Source organism: Brachycentrus maculatus, unplaced genomic scaffold (genome assembly GCF_059751285.1).
Source record: "Brachycentrus maculatus isolate JH-2025_06_01 unplaced genomic scaffold, ASM5975128v1 h1tg000020l, whole genome shotgun sequence".
Taxonomy (NCBI): domain Eukaryota; kingdom Metazoa; phylum Arthropoda; class Insecta; order Trichoptera; family Brachycentridae; genus Brachycentrus; species Brachycentrus maculatus.
The window spans coordinates 83,049-108,500 of record NW_028280774.1 but is presented as its reverse complement, the minus strand read 5'-3'; the positions used below and the strand labels follow the sequence as shown (position 1 = coordinate 108,500).

Below are 25,452 nucleotides of genomic sequence, written 5' to 3'. Positions count from 1 at the left end.
TAACCTGTTAACGGGGCGGTCCAATTACGCAACTTGTAACGGGCGCGAATACTGATTCACTCCGTGTATTAAATTCATGTTGAGACATGTACGGTAGACTAATACCTTTGTTGTTGGATAAATATACGTCCATATATATAATATAATAAACATATATTTCAAGGACGTATTCATATGTCCTACCCGTACACCATATTGCTTACGTTTGACGTATTTATGCGTCCCGCTCGGTTAACAGATTAATACATAAAATATATGTTAGGTTAGGTTAAGAATGCTTTAAATATATAAAATATAGGTTAGGTTAGGTTAGGTAAAGAATGGTTCAAATAAAAACAGTATAGGTTAGGTTAGGTCAGGTGAGGTACCTGTGGTGAGGACGGTGCTGGCCTGCGCGATCTCCTGGTAGAGGTGGTAGTTGGGCAGCAGGAAGGTCACGGTGACCTCGTCCGTGCCGCAGCGGATGTCGGCCTCCTGGCACAGCAGCGCGAAGCAGGACATGGCCACCAGCACGGCGTCCATGTCGATGGACCACAGGTACATGAAGAACACCACCTGGACAAATGTTCCTGTTAGGTTAGGTTAGGTTTTTTTTTTTTGGGGTCAAGGGATCTTGCAATCCTTATATCACTGCGACCATATTAGGTCTATTGTGACTTCTCTCTGTATTACAGGTCACTGCCAAGCCCTACATGAGTCATGTAACTCACGATTTGTCTTGGTGGTAGGAGCTTCACCTTCTCCGAGTCCAGTAGAGGTCCTCCAAGGATGTGACTTCGTTTGTGAGCGAATGCGTCACAATTATAGAGAATGTGGATTGGCGTTTCGTTATCCTCCATACAAAATCTGCATACTGGGGAGTCATGAAGTGAGACAGGTTAGGTTAGGTTAGGTTGCTCCTGGCACAGCAGGACATGGCCACCAGCACGGCGCCCATGTCGATGGACCACAGGTACATGAAGAACACCACCTGGACACATGTTCCGGTTAGGTTAGGTTGCTTCTGGCACCTGGTAGTCCTTGTGGCGCAGCAGGAAGGTACATTCCGCTCCGCATGGTACTGGGAGGAGTGAGGAAGGTTACCTCCAGCTTGATGTGGGCCTGCTTGCAGATGGCGATCTGGCTGCCCACGTTGGCGTAGTCCTTGTGGCGCAGCAGGAAGGCGTTGCGGCAGCGCAGGATCTCCCGCAGCCAGCGCAGAATGTCCGTGTAGTTCATGATCTGGTGCTGGATCAGCTTCTGGCTGATGCTGAACAGCACCTGGGAGCTGCACGCCGACAAACCAAAGGATATTAATTAATTTATGTCCAAATATCTGCAGTTACTTGTATCATTGAAAGCTGTCCCACCGCATGCCCAGATCTGATACGGAAGCATCTAGGCTTCCTGACAGATCTGCTCCTGCTAAGCATTTTATTATTTTTTTTAACTAAGTTGCGAAATTGATTGAAAATGTGAAACAATATAAAATTGTATCCCGATTTTACTTTGAATTTACATTTAAAAGCTTTCAATATACCTGCCACTGCCAATCTAAATAAATACAAGATTGTAAGTCCATCACCAAATTTTCTAGAAGTACCCCGGTGTAGGCAGTGAAAGGGATTAGTGTTTAGTTTAATTAGTCGGCTAGATCCGATTCCCACTCGACGTTGACAGGTATATAGAAGCCCACAACCCTGACCAGCACAGCAGACAGACACGGAACAGTGCAAAGACATTACTAGTATCAACATTTTTCATGTCCATATTCGATTATTTGCACATTTATACTTGTACCCAAAAAACCATACAAGATTGCCCCAATGACCCTACAGACAGCCAGGGGCATGCCTTCCATATAGACAGAAAAGCAGTGCATATTTATACTCGTACCCAAAAAACCATACAAGATTGCCCCAATGACCCTACAGACAGCCAGGGGCATGCCTTCCATATAGACAGAAAAGCAGTGCATATTTATACTCGTACCCAAAAAACCATACAAGATTGCCCCAATGACCCTACAGACAGCCAGGGGCATGCCTTCCATATAGACAGAAAAGCAGTGCATATCCTAACTTACCCTTGTGACATATAAAAACGCAACCAGCACCTACCTTACTATACTTACAGCTTACTTTACTATCTACCTAAACTAACCTAACCTATCTTTATAAAATTAATTGACTTTGTTTTCACCACTTTTTTTAGTAATACGGTTTTGACAATACCTTGTCATCATCAGGGTTTATTTTAAATCAAAAACATTAAAAATATTGAAATACTCTCACCAAAAACTTCCACTCCATAAAAATCGTAAATGTTATTTTTATTCTTATTTTTAATGTTTTTGATTTAAAATAAACCCTGATGATGACAAGGTATTGGTCGAAACCGGTAGGTTGAATTGTATTAATAAAAAAAAGTGGTGAAAACTAAGTTAATTAATTTTATAAAGATTTTATAACTTGTGCCACAAAGTATCTGCGGAAAACATTAAAGAAATAACCTAACCTAACTCCAAACTTAGTCGTATTTATCTAGAACACACCTGATGTCCCAGAAGGTGTTGACGGGCGCCTCCGGGTTCCACATGTGTATGCGGGTGGGGTGGTGCAGCGCCAGCAGCGCCTCCATGGCCTCCTGGGACACGTCGCCCATGGAGCCCTGGTGCACCAGCGACACCAGCCCGTTCATCAGCTCCAGCGTGGAGCTCTGCACCTCATGGCCCGCCTTGCCCTGGTTCTACAACACCGACCGAAAGCATCCACATCATCAACACCAATTACTAATCACAAGTTCCTCTACCTAAAGTAAGCAAATAGAACGCTCGCAAGCGTCTCCCGCTCTCTACCAACAGTATGGAAAAGGACCCTAATTATACTCTGGCAGTCTGCCGCCCGACCCTCAGTATACTAATCACAAGTAGCCGCAACACCCAATTCCCATCTGCACAATGTTTGCAGGCGTCTCTCGCACTCTACCTAAAGTAAGCAAATAGAACGCTCGCAAGCGTCTCCCGCTCTCTACCGACAGTATGGAAAAGGACCCTAATTATACTCTGGCAGTCTGCCGCCCGACCCTCAGTATACTAATCACAAGTAGCCGCAACACCCAATTCCCATCTGTACAATGTTTGCAGGCGTCTCTCGCGCTCTACCTAAAGTAAGCAAATAGAACGCTCGCAAGCGTCTCCCGCTCTCTACCGACAGTATGGAAAAGGACCCTAATTATACTCTGGCAGTCTGCCGCCCGACCCTCAGTATACTAATCACAAGTAGCCGCAACACCCAATTCCCATCTGTACAATGTTTGCAGGCGTCTCTCGCGCTCTACCTAAAGTAAGCAAATAGAACGCTCGCAAGCGTCTCCGCTCTCTACCAACAGTATGGAAAAGGACCCTAATTATACTCTGGCAGTCTGCCGCCCGACCCTCAGTATACTAATCACAAGTAGCCGCAACACCCAATTCCCATCTGTACAATGTTTGCAGGCGTCTCTCGCGCTCTACCTAAAGTAAGCAAATAGAACGCTAATTGAAAGAAGAATTGAAATAGAGAATTATCCCATTTTTTTGGATTTTGTTTTGTTTAAAAAAAAAAAACACAAGACACAAACCGATAATGACGTCATCTTAATTTTTGACTTATCCCCGCTCTCTGATTGGCGGATATGGGTCAGAAAGCAAGTTTCATGAATTTAGCGGAGTTTGAAATACAACCCTGTTTTTAAGTATTTTTTAGCAGGGTTTTCAAGTATTTAAATATTTTAAACAATAAAACCCACAATTGGCATTCGTAGCGGGTACATACTAAGTTTAAAATATGCCTCTTTTGCTGGGATAAAGTACATTTTCTGGGCATTCCGAAAACATGCACAACTGAAAATTGTCGATTTTTGATGTTCTTGAAAGGAGTGAACGATACACCCCTTTGCCTTTACACTACCGACATTGTGAAATGCAAAAGAATTTGAAATAAAGAAAAAAGTATATAAAAATTGCACCGCGGCACTTACATTTAGCATCAGCATGGGATCAGCGTGGATAAGCCGCACGAGGTACATCAGCAGGTTCCTGTAGACCGGGATCTCCTCGGAGCGGTTGATCTTGCCCTGGACATCTTTGGACTTGAGGGTGAGAGATGTGATCATGCGCAGCGGAGTGTGAGCGATATAACCCTGAGGAAACACAGAACACATTCTCTAGTGACACAAACAGGGTAACATACAAGAATGACGGCTTCACAAAATGGCTCAATTTGGCAGACATAAAAAATTGAACTAACCAACTAACTAACTAACCATCACGTCGCTTCACTATCATACAAAATCAGCGAGAGACCTCACTTTATGGATCTTTATCAATATTTCCATCCCTAGAGAACATTCTTCCCAAATATACGAAATCATCTGCTTGTTCCATAATTTCCTATTCACCAATATTTCACACTCAGATCTACATTCAAAACTAACTAATTAACTAACCATCACGCCGTTTCCCAGCAGGGGTAGGCAGAGAGAATCGAACGCCACACCACTCTGTCTTTGCAAACGTTCTTCGCCTCTTCTATATTAATGCATCTCTCCATACATATCCGACGATTATTACGACTCCTGACCCGGCCGCTTTCAAGTATTTGACATACCTGCCTGGGCCGACGACCGTCATAGGCTTGTTTTAGTGATCACTTAGTGTAACATTCACCAAATCCACCCATTATTGACAACCACACTACTCAAATATTCAATAGATGTCTCTAGTGAAGTTCTAGTGATTCAAGAACAATGTTTCAAAATTGGTTCATATATTTAGAACTTCCAAGAATTTGACTAGTGTGCTCACTTAAACCAGCCTATGACGGTCGTCAGCCCCGTAAATGCCCAGACTTCCATATTCATCAAAAAATAAGAGTACATACTATGTATATCAAATATGTGTAAAATTAAAACATTTTTTTAAAAATCTTTATTTATCCCCACCTCAAGATAGGATTACTGTTAGTAACGATGCTAGTTATAATATGTTGCCATATGATACAGTGCTGTATGCACTATTTTGTGCATATCAGAGTCAGTATAGGAGTAAGACGGAGGCGGTACCTGCGTGGCTTTGTTGAGAGTGTCCGTAAACATGGCCCGCAGCTCCGCAGACCTGCTGTAGAGCAGCTCCACCTGGGGCCACCAGCTCAGCCGAGGCTGCATGATAATCCTATAATATTGGAATGTTCAATAATTTGATCAAGTTGGCATTTGCTTCATAAAATTCCAATATATAAAACAAATAAACAAAAACTGAAATAGTTTGCTGTTGTTGAAATTAACTCTTCACCAGTGGAAGAAAATAAGAAAAATAATAAAAATGTAAACACAATTGATTTCAGGTGAATAATAAAACTGTAGATGAAAACATCTGTGGTTTTTTAAACTAGTCTTTGTAATTAAAAAAAAACTCACATACCAATATAAGAGTTTCTGCTTAATAAAAAAGCTTCTTTACATCTCACCAATAGATGTCTCTAGTGAAGTTCTAGTGATTCAAGAACAAGGTTTCTAAATTGGTTCATATATATAGAACTTCCAAGAATTTGAGTAGTGTGGTTGTCAATAATGGGCAGAATTGGTGAATGTTACACGTGTGTAAAGTGGCCACTTAAACCAGCCGATGACGGTCGTCAGCCCCGTAAATGCCCAGACTTCCATATTCTTCTTCATCTTTGATGAGATGTCAAAAAATAATATAAAAAAAAACTCATTCAGTGGTATTAAAAAGGTGTTTTTTTTTAATAATCAAGGCCTCAGCTGTAGCTGGATGTTTAAAAAATTTTGTATGGAGAAATAAATACATGCAAGGTGAGAATCTATAAGACCTGCGTAAGACCGATCTTGACATACGGCACGGAAACAAGAGCCAACACCGCAAGAACAAAAATCCTTCTTAGGACATCCGAAACGAAGACTCTACGACCCATTGCAGGCCTAACACTTCGCGACAGAGTTAGCAACTCTGAATTTAAAAAAATTTGCCATGTTAAAGATGTGCGATGGGGAAAAGAAAGAAGACGTTTCTGGAGAAATCATGTGGGAAGATCAGACCCCCAGGAAGACCACCTAAACAAAGGAGCAATGCAGGCATTGTATAGGCGGCATTTGGTCTTCACCGAGTATAAATCCGATCTCCAAACAGCCTTCATACTGTTAAATGCGGACCCTGCGAGTCCTAATCGCACTCCCAGTTCCTTTTGAAGGCTGTTATTTTCGGTTGCGTGTACCATATAGTCCGTAAAATACAATATTTATACAATATTGTTCTTTACCAGAGATCTTTAGTCACTCACTTGAGAAGCGAGGTGATGATGACGTAGTGGTATATGATGGGGCTGGAGAGGTTCAGGCAGGCCTTCATGGCGTCACTGTTGTGCGGCATGATCCGGAAGCAGGACACGAAGCAGTCGATCATCAGGTCCATGTCGGAGTGCGGGAAGAAGCTCTGCGGCCGGTTGTACGGCTTGGCCGGGTTGAACAGCAGAGCCTGGAACATTAAGTTCAATCAAACCATCCCCTTATTGGCACCCAGTGGTGCATCGGATCAACGCGACAAATCATTGGCTCGTTTAAGTGATCACTTTATAAAATTTATAAAATTAAATAACTTAGTTTTAACCACGTATGATAGATGTTTGAATAGTGAAATAGGGAAGGAATGCAAAGCTGAGATAAGCATTATCGATAAAATTAAGAAAGGTGTGTTGAGATGGTTTGGACATGTAGAACGAATGAATGAGGAAAGAACTGTAAAACAAATTTACGAGGCGAATGTAATTGGAAAAAGGAGCAGAGGAAGGCCGAGAAAAACATGGCACGATCAGGTATGCCAAATACTTGAAAGCGGTCAGGTTAGGAGTCGTAATAATCGGCGGGTATGTATGAGCAGATGCATGAACGTGGAAGAGGCGAAGAATGTTTGCAAAGACAGAATGGTGTGGTGTTTTATTCTCTCTGCCTACCCCTGCGGAGAAGCGGCGTGATGGTTAGTTAGTGAGTTTAGTTTTAACCACTTTTTTATAAATATAATTTATTTATTGATTTGGTGTTTAATTTGTAGAACTCCATTTTAATTTATGTATTAATTTTAAATCAAACACAGATTTTTTGAGTCACTTAGAATTGTATAGCTACATAAGGACCGTAGTCCATTTGATCTTCACATTCGTTTGATAATGCCCTAACAAGGCGAAACAATTGTCACAATATAATTTTTTATGTGTTTTTGTTAATAAAATACAACTTAGTAGACTCAAAAAATCTGTGTTTGATTTAAAATTAATACATAAATATAATTTAACCTACTGGTTTCGACAAGAACCTTGTCATCATCAGGATTTATTATAATTCAAAAACATTAAAATACTCTCACCAAAAACACCACACACTCCGTAAAAATCCTTTTTAGGATTTTTTGGTGAGAGTATTTTAATGTTTTTTAATTAAAATAAATCCTGATGATGACAAGGTTCTTGTCAAAACCGGTAGGTTAAATTCTATTAATAAAAAAAGTGGTTAAAACTTAGTTATTTAACTTTATAAAGTTTATGAAATGTGCCACAAAGTATCTGCGGAAAACATTAATGAAATGATCACTTTATAAACTGTGACATGTGTGACATTCACCATTCTACCCATGATTGGCTACTTTACTACTGAAGTATCGAAAGCTGTATTTATGCTTTACTTGAAAATCTACTGCATCTTTATAAAAAAAATATAATAATAATTATAAAAATAAATTATATCACACACAAACATGAACGATAGATAATAAGTGTAAGTCCCTCTCCAAGCAAAAGAGCTTAGTCTCTTTATTGGAGAGAACTACTAATTTTGAGATTGTAAAGTACAAATCGCTCACTCCTTTCAACAACATCATATATGAAAAAACTTGATTTTTCAGGAGATCGTTTTTAAAGTTTAAAAATATAATACAATGTTTTAAAAATAAATACCAAGCCACTTATTGAAGTTTTTACTGTGCTACAGATCTTTTTATGTAAAACCTGAATGTTCTCCATTTGAAAAATATTAAGTATATTTAAAAAAATAATTAAGCAATACCTTTTCTTCAAAATGCAAAAACAACACTTTCTGCCCTGTAGCGGGTAAATATTAAGTCAAAAATATGCCGCTATTTCTGGGATTTAATACATTTTCTGGGCATTCGGAAAACATGCGCTACTGAAAATTGTCGATTTTTGATATATCACGTTGTTGAAAAGAGTGAGCAAAAAATCAAAAAATTAATTGAATTACAAAAAAAAAATTTTTAGTATATTAAATAAATTTCAAATTAAAAAAAATTAAATATGTGACACACCCTTTGTGTTATTTTGTCTCCGCAAAGAGCACGAAATGGGCGTACCTTCAAATCCGCGATGACGCACTGCACAAGTGTGAAGGTGACGTTCCCAGAGTCTGTGATGTTGACGTAAGTGCTGGCCTTGCAGAGTTTAACACTCGTCACGACCGCTGCTTCCGTTATCAACTTTGAACTTGCGTGAGGACCTCCGGAAATCAAACAGGTACATTGTTAGAAATTATGATAACGCAAACACTGCAGACTGAGGAAGCGCAAGTCAATTTTTTATTTTTTTTTAACAATAAAGGGAATATTTCAAATAAAGCTTGCTAGTTTGTCCGCCTCCGTGGTGTAATGGTCAGCGTGTTTAGCTACCGTACTGGAGGTCCCGGGTTCGATTCCCAGGGGGGTGAAAATAAATATTAGTGATTTTACACTGTAATATTTATTTAATATTACCCTGGACTGGTTCCTGAAGCGCAAGAGTGATCACCTTGCCTTCGTGTTAGTAATGATCAAGATAACACTGCGTTTATATGATGCAGTGCCCTATGCACCATTGGGTGCGGATAAGGGTTATATGTAAGTAAGTAAGTAAGTTTAATTTACATAAAGTTACATAAATTATGTACATTTATTTAAAAGAACAATTATATACATATTTAAAAAAAAATTTTTTCAGAGACCAACCAAGCCACCTTGTGTGTCTTGTCGGTGGAGTTCTTTTTACATACGTTTTTTTATTGTTTTTATCCATTTTAACCTAATATGTTCACAACACAAAAAAATTCAAAATTTAAATTATTTTACACTTTTCACAGAATTAAATTGAAGTCATTTACCCATTCCTTTATTTTGGGTGTGTTCCATATTTTATTTTGACCTTTAACCTCCGTAATATCACTACTGTTTTTCGGAGCTTTTTCGGCTAAGTTAATATATTTATAGCATATTGACTCACCTAATCCTTTTTTAATGGAGTCAATAAAATATTTTTTCTTGTTGTGTTTGGGGCTGCAAGGCGCGCCACTGTCTGCATTCACTATTTCTTCCAAAACTTTCTGTAAAACAAAAAAAAAAAAATATTACCATATTTTACAAACTATAGGTGGGGTGCACCTTCATTTTAATGCATTTTTTAAAATAACATTTTTACTGTTGTCAGGCGGTTTTTTTCATCAACCCCGCCCCTAATTGTACTCTGGGAGTCTGCCGCCCGACCCTCAGTATACTAATCACAAGCAGCCGCAACACCCAATTCCCATCTGCACAATGTTTGCAGGCGTCTCTCGCGCTCTACCTAAAGTAAGCAAATAGAACGCTCGCAAGCGTCTCCCGCTCTCTACCAACAGTATGGAAAAGGACCCTAATTATACTCTGGCAGTCTGCCGCCCGACCCTCAGTATACCAATCACAAGTAGCCGCAACACCCAATCCCCATCTGTACAATGTTTGCAGGCGTCTCTCGCGCTCTACTTAAAGTAATCAAGTAGAAGAGATGGATGAATGTGGATAGGTTCTATTCTCTGCCTACTGAATGCAGAATTTTTAGCTAGAATATAACCCAGTACCGGGAGAGCAGAACTGCCGAGAGGGTATAACTCACCGGGTTGAGTATAAGCAGCATGATCTGCAGAGGCCACATGGCCACTCTGTGCTTCTTATTCTCCGCGAAGCAGTCCTGGAGAGTGTCGAAGAGCGCGTCGCAGCAGCGTGACAGCTCGTCGTTGGGGCGGCGCTGGATTTCCACAAACTCCTGAGGGTACGTGTCCATCCAGTTCCACACGGCCTTCTCCAGAGAGTTGATCAGCACCAGATGGGCAGACTTGCGGAGCGTCCGGAACTTCTGGATGGTCTCTGCGACAACCAGAATCGGATTAGTAAACAACCTGACTTTTGGACCGCGTCATATCGCTCACTCCTTTCAAGAACGTCATAAATCAATATTTTCGGAATGCCAAGAAAATATACTATATCCCAGCAAAAGAGGCATATTTTAAAACTTAATATTTACCCGCTACAGGGCAGAAAGTGCTGTTTTTGCATTTTGGAGAAAAGGTATTGTTTAATTATTTTTGAAATATACTAAACATTTTTCAAATGGAGAAATAACCTTCAGGTTTCACCTGAAAAGATCTGTTGGGCAGTACAAAGTTCAAAAGGTGGCTTGGTATTCAGTTTTCATACATTGTATTATATTTTTAAACTTTAAAAACGTTCTTGTAAAAAATCAAGTTTTATGATTTATGATGTTCTTGAAAGGAGTGAGCAATATGTAGTCTAATTGGTCAGGTATTATAATCTAATGAACACTGAGACTCAAACTTCAGGATGGTATTGCGAACAGTTTTATTTATGTATGTTTTATTTCTTTATGCATTTTTTATTACATTTTTCGAAAGCACAGCGCGACTATAAGTGAGAGGCCGGATATTTAGATGGAACGAAAGCGGGGTAGTCTAACTGTCTTACTCTCTACTTGTGGCAATACAGCATTTATCAGAGTATACAGGTAAGCCCTGTAAATACCCAGGCTTCCATTTTCTTCCCCATCTATGTTGAGATATCAAAAATCTATAAATAACTGGTAAGTGGAGAAACCCAGATTTGTGGATAAGGATTTGGATGGTCCCAAAATGTGGATAAACGATAAATTGAATAAGCTTACCTGTGAAGAGGCGGATCAGCCGGAATATGTCCACATTGATCCACTGTATCAACTCTATGTCGGAGTAGTCGGGGTTCTCTTCATTCGAAGGTGAAGAAAGTTCCTATAAAAGTATGACAACCAAAATAAACTATATATATAGCAGGGGTTCCCAAAGTATGCGCCGCGGCGCCCTGGTACGCCTTAGGAAAGTAAAGAGGGGCGCCGTGAGTCGATCCTCTATCAGTGTCCGAAACCACAAATATTTTCTTTTTTTTTTGTTGTTCTCTGTTTCAAGTCCGCCTCCGTAGTGTAATGGTCAGCACGCTCGGCTACCGTTCTGGAGGTCCCGGGTTCGATTCCCAGGGGGGGTCAAATAAATATAAGTGATTTTTTCACTGTAATATTTTTTCTATATTACCCTGGACTGGTACCTGAAGCGGAGGGCTGATCTTCGTGTGTAAACGATCAAGATAACACTGTGTTCATATGAAGCAGTGCCCTATGCACCATTGGGGTGCGGATGAGGGTTTTATAATTACTGTTTCAAGTCTGAATTCTTACAAATTTAATAAAACTTAATTTTAATTTATGTGCCTATCTACCCAACTACTATTATTGTAGGTACCTATTTCTTTGGACTATAATATTATATATACAGGATCTTTCATTCAGTGCTTTCTATCTTTAAATTTTAATAAAACAAAGTGTGCGTCAGAGATGTAGCATCAACAATATGGTCGCTATTGACTGTGAAAGTTTTAGTCTTTATTGAAAGACCCTATATATAGTCGCTATATCTATTTCAAATAGCTTACTAATGTAGGGCGCCGTACAAAATACTAAGCTTGTAAGTGCGCCGCGGGCTGAAAAAGATTGGGAACCCCTGATATATAGTATGTACAACATTACAAGCCAGTTTCTAGTCTAGCCCTAGCGTGACTGGGCAAAGAAGTTTCAATTGGTTTGAGAATGATAATGTGCAAAATGTGTATTTTATTATGCATTTTTATTGATCGTTGCGCGGTATGCTCGATAATTCTGAAATTATCCGGAGCATTAGTCTGTTTGTTCCCGATAGTTACCTAAGACAGCGTCGGCATAGATTGTTTCACATTCCTATACACAGGACCAACCTGCCGATGGTTATGCCTGTAGGAAGAGCTACCGCTATTTTAAACAATATATAGCAACAATAACAATCACATTGGATATTGATCTGTTCTATGTGTCCGAAGGAGTTTTCCGAAGCGGGATTCTTCTACACATTTTAACAGGAGTCTTCTTTCTTACTTTTTAATTTTTTTTTTAAATGTATACGCCTTAAATGTTAGTTTGTAATGTATATATTAATTATTGAATTGAAAATGATGCGGCAGCATTGAATATTAATAAAAAATAACGGAACTTACTTGAAGTCGGGCAGATATCCGGTTGAAGACAGCGTTGAAGAAGTTCTGACTCAAGGCAAACAGAACTTTGCTGGCCAAATGTTTGAGCAAGCTCAGGTACTGCGCTTCCGTCTGCATGTCTAACATAATAACAAGTAACGTCAGTATACATGCCAACAATTTTTTTTTTTAAAATTAATTGCCCTACACATATCGCTCACTCCTTTCAACGTCATATATCAAAAAACTTGATTTTTCAGATTGTTTTTAAACTTTAAAAATATAATACAATGTGTTAAAAATAAATACCAAGCAACTTATTGAACTTTTTACTGTGCAACAGATCTTTTTAGGTAAAACCTGAAAGTTTTTTCTCCATTTGAAAAATATTTAGTATGTTTAAAAAAATAATTAAACAATACCTTTTCTTCAAAATGCAAAAATAACACTTTCTGCCCTGTAGCGGGTAAATATTAAGTTAAAAATATGCCTTTTTGCTGGAATATAGCACATTTTCTGGGCATTCCGAAAACATGCACTACTGAAAATTGACGATTTTTGATATATGACGTGGTTGAAAGGAGTGAGCGATATGTGATATGCGTCTTTTTTCCGCACCATTGCGCTCACTCTGTGCCAAAAATATTTAATGCAAGACAAAGGAAACACGCTAACAAAAAAGTACATCAGCTCCGTCCGAAAAGTGCCTATTATGGCAAAAAATAAATCAGGTATGAGTACAACAAACATTGTTTTCATAATTTTGTAGAAAAAAAACATGATTTTTTATCTACAGAATTAACACAGAAAATAACCCGAGAGTAGGGTGGTAAAAAAGAGAAATATGATGAAGAAGAATATGGAAAAGTCTGGGCATTTATGGGGCTGATGACCGTCATAGGCTGATTTAAGTGATCACTTTACACACGTGTAACATTCACCAATGCTACCCATTATTGAAGTTCTATATATATATATATATATATATATATATATATATATATATATATATATATATATATATATATATATATATATATATATATATATATATATATATATATATATATATATATATATATATATATATGAATAAGAACCAATTTTGAAACATTGTTCTTGAATCACTAGAACTTCATTAGAGACATCTATTGGTGAGATGAAAAGAAGATTTTATTGAGCAGAAATGCCAGAAAATATCATTTTAATTTTTTTATATTTAAGCTTATAATTTGACCATATAATTTATTCATAACATTTTGATAATTAATAATTGGAGATAATACAGATTTTGTGAACAAGTATTTGGACACATTTGTATTGGAAATATTTCTTTTTGATTATTTACAAAAATACTTTAATTTCTTACTATTTCTGTGAGCCTCAGCGGCTCATTATTAGAAATAGGTATCAAATTATGATAGAGTGACTCTGAAACTCTGACTCAAGAGTCCGCAACACTAACCACGTAACCACAACCCGATACATTTTACAGATAACAGGTTGAATAAAGATAACAATTCATAGCCGGTTTTATGTGCTTTAAAAACACAAAGAAATACACTTATTTTTTTTATTTCTTCATTAGCTTTCTGTGTCCTATTCTGCTGGATATAGGCCTCTTTTGTATACTTTCATATCTTCGGTCGGTTGCTGCTTGTAGCCAGATTTTACCCTCATAGAGGTTATGTCGCTGGACCATCTTTTTGAGGTCTTCCTAAAGATGTGTTTTCAAAATTTTCTGACTTTATGTATGTTTATTTATATGACATTTTTTAACCGGTCCACGCGGCTCGCATAACCGTATGTGTTTTCACAAAACATTCCCTGTACGCGGCTGACATAACCGTTTGTGTTTTTACTTTACTCCAAGTTTCGAACCTCAGTTCAACTTGGAGGGATTTTTTCATGGTGTGGAACTTTGGATAAAATAATACGTCAATCCTCGGCCTTATGACATCTGTTGAAATATCTGACTAATAATTTGTAACATCACAAGGAAAAATAAAAGAACTGATCCCTGATTTTTCTTGCGGTCGGTAATTAGTCCGCGCCATAATCATGCCCTATATCTGTCTCACTCTCGACGCTACGCATCGCCAGTGGATAAGAGTGACACACGATGCGTGCTTTGATTTATTTATGTTACGATCTAATTTGTTTATATTACGATATATTTCAAGAATAATGTGACACGAGTGTATTATAGAGTACCAAAAAGGCACAATGAATCCCATTGAACGTTTTTGCTTATTAAAATAAATCGTTTCTTTACTAAATACATGATAAAAGTAATCATTTAAAAAACGGCAAAATACCGCCGCGCACGGGCGTCTCTCAGCAACAAAGTGAACGCGGTTAAAAGGTTAATACACAGTGAACGTTTTCATAAGAATTTTGAAGTAAATATTAGAGTAAAAATCACTCTTGTCTTGCTTTTTGAAAGATGAAGAAGAATATGGAATTTGGGCATTTAGGGGGCTGACGACCGTAATAGTCTGGTTTAAGTGATACTTACACACGTGTAACATTCACCAATTCTACCCATTATTGACAACCACACTACACAAATTCTTGGAAGTTCTATATATATGAAACAATTTTGAAACATTTCAGCCCCATAAATGCCCAGACTTCCATATTCTTCTTCATATTTGATGAGATGTCAAAACAATAATATGAAAATAACTCCTGTAATTGGAGATAATCAAGACACACTCAAAATGTTGCTCCTTGAATGTTTGTCGCAGATACTTTGTGGAACAAAAGAAAACTTATTTGTTTTTAACCACTTTTTTCTGGTAAAAAGACACGTTTAACCTCGATGATGACAAGATTCTTGTCAAAACCAGTTGGAGAAAAGTACTGATAAAAAGTGGTTAAAAACAAAGTGTTTTTATTTTATTAAACTCTTGTCTTTGTTTGTTTTAATCCCGGGAGCTCCAGGAAGAATCAACGCCCTAACCTAACAAAATTTAACCTAACCTAACCTTACCTTACCTACAGAGTCACAGATAATTTGCCACAATATTCAAGAGTAATGAAAGGTCATTACCGTGGTAGGGACTCATCAGTTTAATGGTCAGGGTACTGCACTGCTCGGTGGATAGAGCGCTGGGTCGCACATCGGGCGGTCCCAGGTTCATATCTTGAAGGAGCCAGTTATTTTTTCCTGTAATACAATAAATTAATATTAAATTTAACCTTTCCGGAGTACAAAAATTGATGTCCGACTTTTTCTGGGGAGTGGGTTCTTTTAACACGTCGTCGGGACACGGCATTTGCCGTTTTTTGCGGACTGTCGGTCAACTGCAGGACATGGCAAATGCCGTTTTTGTCGACTGTCGGTTATCGGCGGGAAACGGCAATATACGGGTTTGTTATCAGCGTGAAATAAAACGCGTTGAAGGGTAATCTGCTACCTGGGTGCTAGGTGACAGTCTGTTGACGTTATTTGAGATGTCTTGTCCAGATTGGCTAGTGTGTCGCTTGTAAAGGCATCCCCAGAAATCTAGAGTTTTTATGCGATCTCAATCTCAAGTTTAGTTTGAGCCATTTCACGTATTGGACTATTTTTCATACCGCTCGCACTGTTTTGTTTACTGTTTGGTGTGTTATTATTTGAATATATTAGCATTGTATAGGGAATGATACCTCGGAGGGGAAGACTATTTTTTAGAGTTTACAATGCTTCTAAAATTGTGAAATACAGAATACTTAATTAAAAATTATGATTATGATTTATTTTTGATGATCAAATGTCATTAATGATTTCTTTGAAAATTTCAATCGAAAATATTATTTGGTTTAGAAATTGTGTCAAATTTAAGAAAGCGATATATTTTTGCGCCAATCGCGAAAAACACCCGCTATAGGCTAGAGTCTATTGTTCGAAGCGCCCGACTACAATGTGTTAACATGAAAAAAATATATATTATTTTCATAATTTCTATGTATTATGAAGATAGAAATTGTGTTAAAATAATTTTATTTAAAAAAAACACCTGTTTGAAATATTTTTCAATTATGACAAAATTACACACAAATATCCACAAATGTCATTGCTATACAAGTTACATCATACTAATTGACAGACGGACTTCGCCATTCATTAACGTCGATACTCCTTTAAGGAAAATACGCACTGACGTTCATTTACGTCCATACTCCGGACTGGTTAGCACATTGTTGTTGGGCGGTTTTTTCATCAACCCTGACTCTAATTATACTCTGGCAGTCTGCCGCCCGACCCTCAGTATACTAATCACAAGTAGCCGCAACACCCAATTACCATCTGTACAATGTTTGCAGGCGTCTCTCGCGCTCTACCTAAAGTAAGCAAATAGAACGCTCGCAAGCGTCTCCCGCTCTCTACCGACAGTATGGAAAAGGACCCTAATTATACTCTGGCAGTCTGCCGCCCGACCCTCAGTATACTAATCACAAGAAGCCGCAACACGCAATTCCCATCTGTACAATGTTTGCAGGCGTCTCTCGCGCTCTACCTAAAGTAAGCAAATAGAACGCTCGCAAGCGTCTCCCGCTCTCTACCGACAGTATGGAAAAGGACCCTAATTATACTCTGGCAGTCTGCCGCCCGACCCTCAGTATACTAATCACAAGTAGCCGCAACACCCAATTCCCATCTGTACAATGTTTGCAGGCGTCTCTCGCGCTCTACCTAAAGTAAGCAAATAGAACGCTCGCAAGCGTCTCCCGCTCTCTACCGACAGTATGGAAAAGGACCCTAATTATACTCTGGCAGTCTGCCGCCCGACCCTCAGTATACTAATCACAAGTAGCCGCAACACCCAATTCCCATCTGTACAATGTTTGCAGGCGTCTCTCGCGCTCTACCTAAAGTAAGCAAATAGAACGCTCGCAAGCGTCTCCCGCTCTCTACCGACAGTATGGAAAAGGACCCTAATTATACTCTGGCAGTCTGCCGCCCGACCCTCAGTATACTAATCACAAGTAGCCGCAACACCCAATTCCCATCTGTACAATGTTTGCAGGCGTCTCTCGCGCTCTACCTAAAGTAAGCAAATAGAACGCTCGCAAGCGTCTCCCGCTCTCTACCAACAGTATGTAAAAGCCGCTTCTAGGCGTTTCCCGCAAACAATGTGTTAAGACAGGCGTCGTGGGGTAGTTAGGTAGATGCGGGTTCGACTCCCGCCATTGCATAATAAATTCAAGAAAGATTTATTTTCAATAGGTCTGGGTGTTTGTGATGTGTTTATTACATTTACCTTCCCTATCGTTACTATCCTACCTGCAGATAAGCCTCTTAAAGTAGAGGCTTTGCAGTTGTAAATTTATTTTTAAAATATATTACACGTACATGCATATATAAATTAAAAAGTTAATGTTCTTCGTTCAAAGTCTTCAATCACCTAAAATTATTCAATTATTTTGAAAAAAAATTTGACAAAGGTTGTGATCAAATGTGTGCGTTTTTATTTGTCACAAGTAAAAACAAGTTTTTCCAAAATGGCAGCGCCATCTATTGAACATAACAGCAACACAATTATATTTATATAAAACATTTACACTGGTGCAGTTTTTATTTTTTAATTCAAGCAAATATGTTCTTTATATTGTTGACTATGAAAGGTTAAAACAAATAGAAAAAAAATTAGACGTTAACCGATGACGGGTCCTAAGCATAAGTTATTTTGCCTCGGTGTAGACATTACCGATAAACTGGCATATCTCTCTCAGGAGCAGTTTGACGTTCATAGCTTCGTCGAATTTGGTGGTGTCCTTGGGCACCGCGCTGAGGCAGCTCTCCAGGGTGTCCAGGATGATGAGCAGGCTCTCGTAGTACGACTTCTCCACGTCTGAAGGGTGCGGGCGCATGTTGTTGCCGCACAGTGGCTGGAACTGGAAACAAAACCAGAGAGTGGACATGGTTGTGACGATGTACGTACGTTGCGACGGTAGAACCTACTCGAGCACCACACAGTGGACCAAAAAACCCTTATCCGCATATAAACGCTGCATAAAGCACTGGGTGAGACAGTATTCGTAGATGTCTCACCCAGTGCTTTATGTAGCGTTTCACCATAGATGTCTCTAGTGAAATTCTAGTTTATTCAAGCAGTCGGTTTCAAAATTGATCAATTTAATTAAAAGCTTCAAGAATTTGAGTAGGGTGGCTGTCAATCATGGGTAGAATTAGTGAAAGTTACACATATCGCTCACTCCTTTCAAGAACGTCATAAATCAAAAATCCTCCATTTTCAGTTGTGCATGTTTTCGGAATGCCCAGAAAATGTACTATATCCCAGCAAAGGCGGCATATTTTTAACTTAATATTTACCCGCTACAGGGCAGAAAATGTTGTTTTAGCATTTTGAAGAAAAGGTGTCGTTTAATTATTTTTTTAAATCTACTAAATATTTTTCAAATGGAGAAAAAACCTTCAGGTTTATCCTAAAAAGATCTGTTGCACAGTAAAAGGTTCAATAAGTGGCTTGATTTTTAATAAACTGTATTATATTTTTAAACTTTAAAAACGTTCTCCTGAAAAATCAAGTTTTTTGATTTATGACGTTGAAAGGAGTAAGCGACATGTGCCGTTGCAAACACTGCTCCTTCAAAAGCATCCGCTTTTGTCCACCTCCGCAGACACGCTCAGCACGCTCGGCTACTGTTCTGAAGGCCCCGGGTTCGATTCCCAGGGGGGGTCAAACAAATATAAGTGATTTTTTCACTCTAATATTTATTCAACATAACCCTGGACTGGTATCTGAAGCGGAGGGCTGATCACCTTTCCTTCGTGTGTTAACGATCTAGATAACACTGCGTTTATATAATGCAGTGCCCTATGCACCATTGGGGTGCGGATAAGGGTTCGGATGAATGTATAACTGTGATGCATTACGCACTGTTGTTGGATTTCTTTCTTATGTTAGTGTAGGTGTGGAATCTAATCCGCGACATCAGTTTTGCGGTCTTTTTTTGGGTTTGAAAAAAAAAAGTTGAACGGAGCAAGCGACATGTGCCGTTGCAAACACCGCTTCTTCAATAGCATCAAGTGGATGATTATAATCCAGGATTCGGATCTCACATACTAATATAAGAGTTTCTGCTTAGTAAAAAGCTTCTTTAAATCTCACCAATAGATGTCTCTAGTGAAGTTCTAGTGATTCATGAACAAGGTTTCTAAATTGGTTCATATATATAGAACTTCCAAGAATTTCAGTAGTGTGGTTGTCAATAATGGGTAGAATTGGTGAATGTTACACATGTGTAAAGTGATCACTTAAACCAGCCTATGACGGTCGTAAGCCCCGTAAATGCCCAGACTTCCATATTCTTCTTCATCTTTGATGAGATGTCAAAAAATAAGATGATAATTAGATAAAAGAGAAAAAGAATAAAGCGCTCACCAGCTCATTGACTCTCTGCAGTATCTTGGTGAGCCCCGAGATGACGAGGGAGAATCTGTGTCGGCTTATCTGGATGAGACACGCCCGGCACTGCTCCTCGTTGTAGCGGGAGTGCGTGGTTTGGGGACTCTGGCGGCACGGTAGCTGGAAAAATGAGGAAAATTGTCAAGTTCCGGGTCAAAGTTCCAGTCATTCACTTGCTCACATGAATGACTGGAATCTTTGCAGTTTTCAGATTATTCATCAACCAATCACACGTCATTTCCTGTAGTTTTCTGGATAAAGTATATTTTTTCTTAAGTAACTTATATTACACTAATATAAATTATTATTTATATTGATCCAATACTATATAATCCAACGCCAGAAAATATCATTTTCATTTTTAACATTTAAGCTTATAATTTCACCCGATAATTTATTTACAACATTTTGAGTGTGTCCAAATACATACTAAAAAAAGAGTTTTAGCTCAATAAAAAGCTTGTTTTCATCTCACCAATAGATGTCTCTAGTGAAGTTCTAGTATATATATATATATATATATATATATATATATATATATATATATATATATATATATATATATATATATATATATATATATATATATATATATATATATATATATATATATATATATATATATATATATATATATATATATATATATATATATATATATATATATATATATAAATATATGTATATATAAATTTATATATATATATATATATATATATATATATATATATATATACATATATATATATATATATATATATATATATATATATATACATATATATATATATATATATATATATATACATATATATATATATACATAAATATATATATATACATATATATATATATACATATATATATATATATATATATATATATATATATATATATATATATATATATATATATATATATATATATATATATATATATATATATATATTCTTCTATGTTTTTCTACTTGGATTCTAATAAGTTACTGTTATAAGTAATATATGATAAATACAACAGAATATAAAAAAAATTATATTAAAAAATATTATTAATAATTAGTTATTTGTTTAACGCAATTTTAAAAAAAAATTTGCAACTCATACTATGTCTATATATGCAAATCTTAATACAGATTTTTTCTTTTAAAATATGATTTAATACTCTATCGCGATGTCGATAAGTTGCCGTAAAAGTTATATAAAAGAAAATTTAATTACATGACTTTTTTAATTTATTGAAAATATAACTTTTATTTATTTCATACATAAATGTTTGATTAAATGTATGGAAATTACGTTCTTGCGCTTTTTATGCAAATCGTGTTGACGTTCATCAAAAGCTTCTGCCTTATTAATGAAACTTGTGTTTTTGTCGTATCTTACACAGTTACCATTCTCAAACGAGTACCTACTGCTCGTATTATTATCGTAGAGAAGCGAATAAACAAAATATATCCGAATCATGAATCGCAACAGGCATATTCATTCATGCAAAGGGGTAGCAAGTATTGATTTTACGATTGACAGATACCCGAGCTTTTGCGAAAGCTCGTATTTATATAAAATAGTAAGGGATACATACCTGATCCTCGAATCGGGCAATCAGCGAGCTGGCCCACTCGCCCGGCTTTTGTGTACCCATGACGAGTCGTTGCACAGTAATAAATCACATTTAAACTTTTATTTTGACAGCGGAGATACCGACACCACCCGCCGAAACCTTCCCAGACGCTATTTAATATTGCACATGCGCATACTGGAGTGTTGCCACTCAAAAGACCTTGAAGGCTGTCAAATATAGATGTGTCTAAATGAGTAATCGTTACTTTTCGGTCACTCGATTGGGATTATGGCGTTACATTTTATGAGTTTAATTTCTTTCTAGCTAAAATTTTTGGTGTCGAATCTCCAAGCATAATAACATTTTTAAATTATGTAAAAGAAAAATCCTCCGGTGCCTGTGTTTTTGCCTAGAATTTTCACTCACGAATTTCATGAAATTATAGCAGCTTGAAATATAAAGAGTATGTGAAAAATCCACACACGAGCAGGTATACTACAATATAAATTTATAAAGTTGGCGCCTTAGTAGGGCCATGGTAAGCGGTGTTACATAAACCATGGCCAGATTTCAACTCCGTAAACATTTTTTCTTCATAATAATGAGGAGGTCGTCGATATGCTCATTCACAAATACCAGATCTCCAGAATGACAAGGGAATCAATTTTGCACAATGCTTGGTACAAATTTATAATTTTTACCTATATTTATTTCCAATAAAAAATATTATTTTAAATAAAAGTACGTACTTATTTACGATTCATTTTCTCCAAGTTGCAACACTAACATTTCCTTTTCGGCGGTACATGCGCACTTTATATAAATTTTAAAAAGACCAATATCAATATAATATACATATATGTATATATTTTTCTTCTTTGTAATCAATAAAACACTAATTCTTCTCACGCTTATCCACAGCCAATGGTGCATAAGGCACTGCATCGTATATAAGCAATATTATCTTGATTATTAAATACAGGAGGAAAAGGTGATTAACCCTTGGCTTCAGGTAATTTTAAATAAGTACTAGAGTGAAAAATCACTTATATTTATTTTGAAATCCTGGGGATCTAAATCGGAACCTCCAACACGGTAGCCAAACGCCAACAAGGAGCCAGATAAAGCTAGATACAGTAATTAGTAGATATTCAAAAATAATCTTCAAACATTATCTTCACAAAATGATGAAATGTAAAAAAAAATTGTCTTAATTTTTCAATGATTTATTGATTGGTGTAAATCAAATATGGGCAATTTCATTTGTTGTCAAGAGTATGTTGAGATACCTTATTTTATAAAATTCATTTTACAGCATAAAACTTATTTCTTCCACATTAGTTTATGCAAATGTTTTAAATATATTTGCTCTTCTCGCCCTTATAATTTTGCAAATAAATAATTGACCTTCATTTGCGCGTTTCCGTCTTCCTCGTCATAAGTGTTCCAGTACCATTAGTCGCTACATTTCGCTCACTCCTTTCAAGAACGTCATAAATCAAAAAACTTGATTTTTCAGGAGAACGTTTTCAAAGTTTAAAAATATAGTACAATGTATTAAAAATAAATATCAACCCACTTACTGAACTTTTTATAGTGCTACAGATCTTTTTAGGCAGAACCTGAAGGTTTTTTCTCCATTTGAAAAATATAAAGTATATTTAAAAAAATAATTAAACAATACCTTTTCTTTAAAATGCAAAAACAACACTTTCTGCCCTGTAGCGGGTAAATATTAAGTTAAAAATATACCTCTTTTGCTGGGATATAGTAAATTTTCTGGGCATTCCGAAAACATGCACAACTGAAAATTGATGAATTTTGATTTATGACGTTCTTGAAAGGAGTGAGCGATTTGTGTTTTTTAAATATTTGATGCGTAGTATAATTTTTCCTTTAAAAATTATATTGATATAAAATGCATAAGTTTGTCTTGTATACTTAACCCTTACTGGTCCAATGTGGAATCTCATTTGACATAGATTTTTTGCTCCTTGGTACCATGTCGCATGTTATTCCACATTTTTTTCATCATTAGCATTATTTATTTAAATTCCAAGCTTACATTTTTGTCACTCGTATCTATTACAACAGTATGTGGAGCAGAGGACAAAAGTAAAAAAATTTCCAATTGGAATGTAACTGTCTACCTAAATTATTATTTAATTTTGGGGGACCAGAAAGAGTCAAAAAGAATGTTTTTGGTTTTATGAAGCTTACTGTTTTCTTCTTCCTAGTTCCAACTTATCGTCTTTGTAGATTGTTTGGGTCAGCTCTCCTCGTCCTCAGGTTGTAGGTCCTTCTGTCATGGACAATGTCACCAAAGCCAAGCCTTTGAATGATTTCTGCAGCATCCATGAATTCTTTGGTTTTCCTCTAGATGTCTTTTGAGGAAGATCCATGGCAATCACCTGGTTTGCAATATTCTCTCTCCTATTAACTGTTCTCTATGTCCTATGAAGGATGAAAGTAGACTGAATGCAGTCGAAATGCGATCTCTCAGAAGAATGTGCGACAAAACAATGTATGATAGATGTGCGAATAGTGAAATAAGGAAGGAATGCAAAGCTGAGATAAGCATTATCGATAAAATTAAGAAAGGTGTGTTGAGATGGTTTGGACATGTAGAACAAATGAGTGAGGAAAGAACGGTAAAACAAATTAATGAGGCGAATATTAGTGGGAAAAGAAGCAGAGGAAGATCGAAGAAAACATGGCACAATCAGGTATGCCAAATACTTGAAAGTGGTCAGGTTAGGAGTTGTAACAATCGGCTGGTATGTATGAGGAGATGCATGAACGTGGAAGAGGCGAAGAATGTTTGCAAGGACAGAGTGGTGTGGCGCTCTATTCTCTCTGCCTACCCCTGCGGAGAAGCGGCGTGATGGTTTGTTAGTTAATATGTCCTATTAACTGCTCTACCTTTAGCTGCTTGAGCACTACACGGAATATTACCGCCCGGCAGTCCGGTTTAGAAAAATAAAAGCGTCTATGACAGCTTAGCGTGATTGAATTTACACGCAAAGTGTTCACACACCAATCAAGAGCACCGATCCGAAGAAAGATGAACAAAGAAGAAAAAGGAAAATAAAAAGAAAGATTTACAACAAAGTTTTTTTTATTTAACTCATAAGTGAACATGTAATAATTGCATTAACCATAAAAGAAAAGTTAGGAAAATATACAATATAATATAAACCATTTCCCGGAATTTTCATCATCAATCTCAGTTAGGCAAAGCTCATTTTGTGATGGTAAATTTTTTATATTACCGTAGAACGGGGCTACTTGAACTTTGATGTGTTACTTGAGCCCAGTACAAAAAAATAGATTTAAATCTGTACTTGGTCTACAATAAAGAACGTATCGTGACAATAAGTGTCACCTGTCAGGGAAACAATGAATCATGTCGATACGTTCATTATTGTAGACCAAATACAGATCTAAATATTTTTTTTGTACTGGGCTCAAGTAACGCATCAAAGTTCAAGTAAGGTACTAAGGTACTCGGCTGTCCAAATTTAAAACACAGTAAGGGACATTTTTTTGTAGTAGGTTTTTTTTGCATTTATGGACTAAGTAGACTGTACTTAGTCCAAAAATGCAAAAAAACCCTACTACAAAAAAAATGTCCCTTACTGTGTTTTAAATTTGGACAGCCGTACTGTAACCCCGTTCTAAGGTACTGTAGAAGTCAGTGATGTATAATTTTACTATTTTTGTAATCATCAAATGGTTATAATTAAAAAATGAATATAAAACCGGGTTGTATGTATTTTCAAGGCATTAGTGTTACGAAAGGGTCCATCATCAAAAATGTTTGAAAATAGTTGGCCAAGTCATCAAACGTCAGATAGTAGGCAATGCAAGTGCTTCAATTTCTAAATACCCTTTTTTTATAAAATGATACTTGAGACATAGCACATTTTAAAAAAAAAACTCTCATTTGGAAAATGAAGATTGCCAAATTACAAACATTTTCACAGTAAAATTACACATATCGCTCACTCCTTTCACAACATCATATCGTAGTCATACAAGAGAAAGTGACCAAGTGCATCTTTTATAAAAACGTGAACATAGACTATTTGATATATTACTAGC

At 36.9% G+C, this 25,452-nt stretch overlaps 1 protein-coding gene across 1 annotated transcript in view; it reads right to left on the bottom strand.

Moving 5' to 3' along the window:
• Nucleotides 1-21,530, bottom strand: part of LOC148313104 (neurofibromin-like) — an 87,342-nt gene extending 65,812 nt beyond the window's left edge. Inside the window, exons 1-15 of the mRNA XM_088267823.1 lie at nucleotides 21,370-21,530; nucleotides 19,765-19,908; nucleotides 18,067-18,253; nucleotides 15,426-15,542; nucleotides 12,392-12,510; nucleotides 11,001-11,103; nucleotides 9,939-10,189; nucleotides 9,294-9,393; nucleotides 8,396-8,538; nucleotides 6,318-6,511; nucleotides 5,083-5,191; nucleotides 4,000-4,161; nucleotides 2,534-2,727; nucleotides 1,084-1,267; nucleotides 369-555 (exon numbers count right to left, since the gene is read on the bottom strand). Of these exons, the coding sequence (XP_088123949.1) occupies nucleotides 369-555; nucleotides 1,084-1,267; nucleotides 2,534-2,727; nucleotides 4,000-4,161; nucleotides 5,083-5,191; nucleotides 6,318-6,511; nucleotides 8,396-8,538; nucleotides 9,294-9,393; nucleotides 9,939-10,189; nucleotides 11,001-11,103; nucleotides 12,392-12,510; nucleotides 15,426-15,542; nucleotides 18,067-18,253; nucleotides 19,765-19,908; nucleotides 21,370-21,429 (2,254 nt within the window). The 5' untranslated portion in view covers nucleotides 21,430-21,530. The remainder of the gene's footprint in view (nucleotides 1-368; nucleotides 556-1,083; nucleotides 1,268-2,533; nucleotides 2,728-3,999; nucleotides 4,162-5,082; nucleotides 5,192-6,317; nucleotides 6,512-8,395; nucleotides 8,539-9,293; nucleotides 9,394-9,938; nucleotides 10,190-11,000; nucleotides 11,104-12,391; nucleotides 12,511-15,425; nucleotides 15,543-18,066; nucleotides 18,254-19,764; nucleotides 19,909-21,369) is intronic.
• Nucleotides 21,531-25,452: the final 3,922 nt, after the last annotated feature.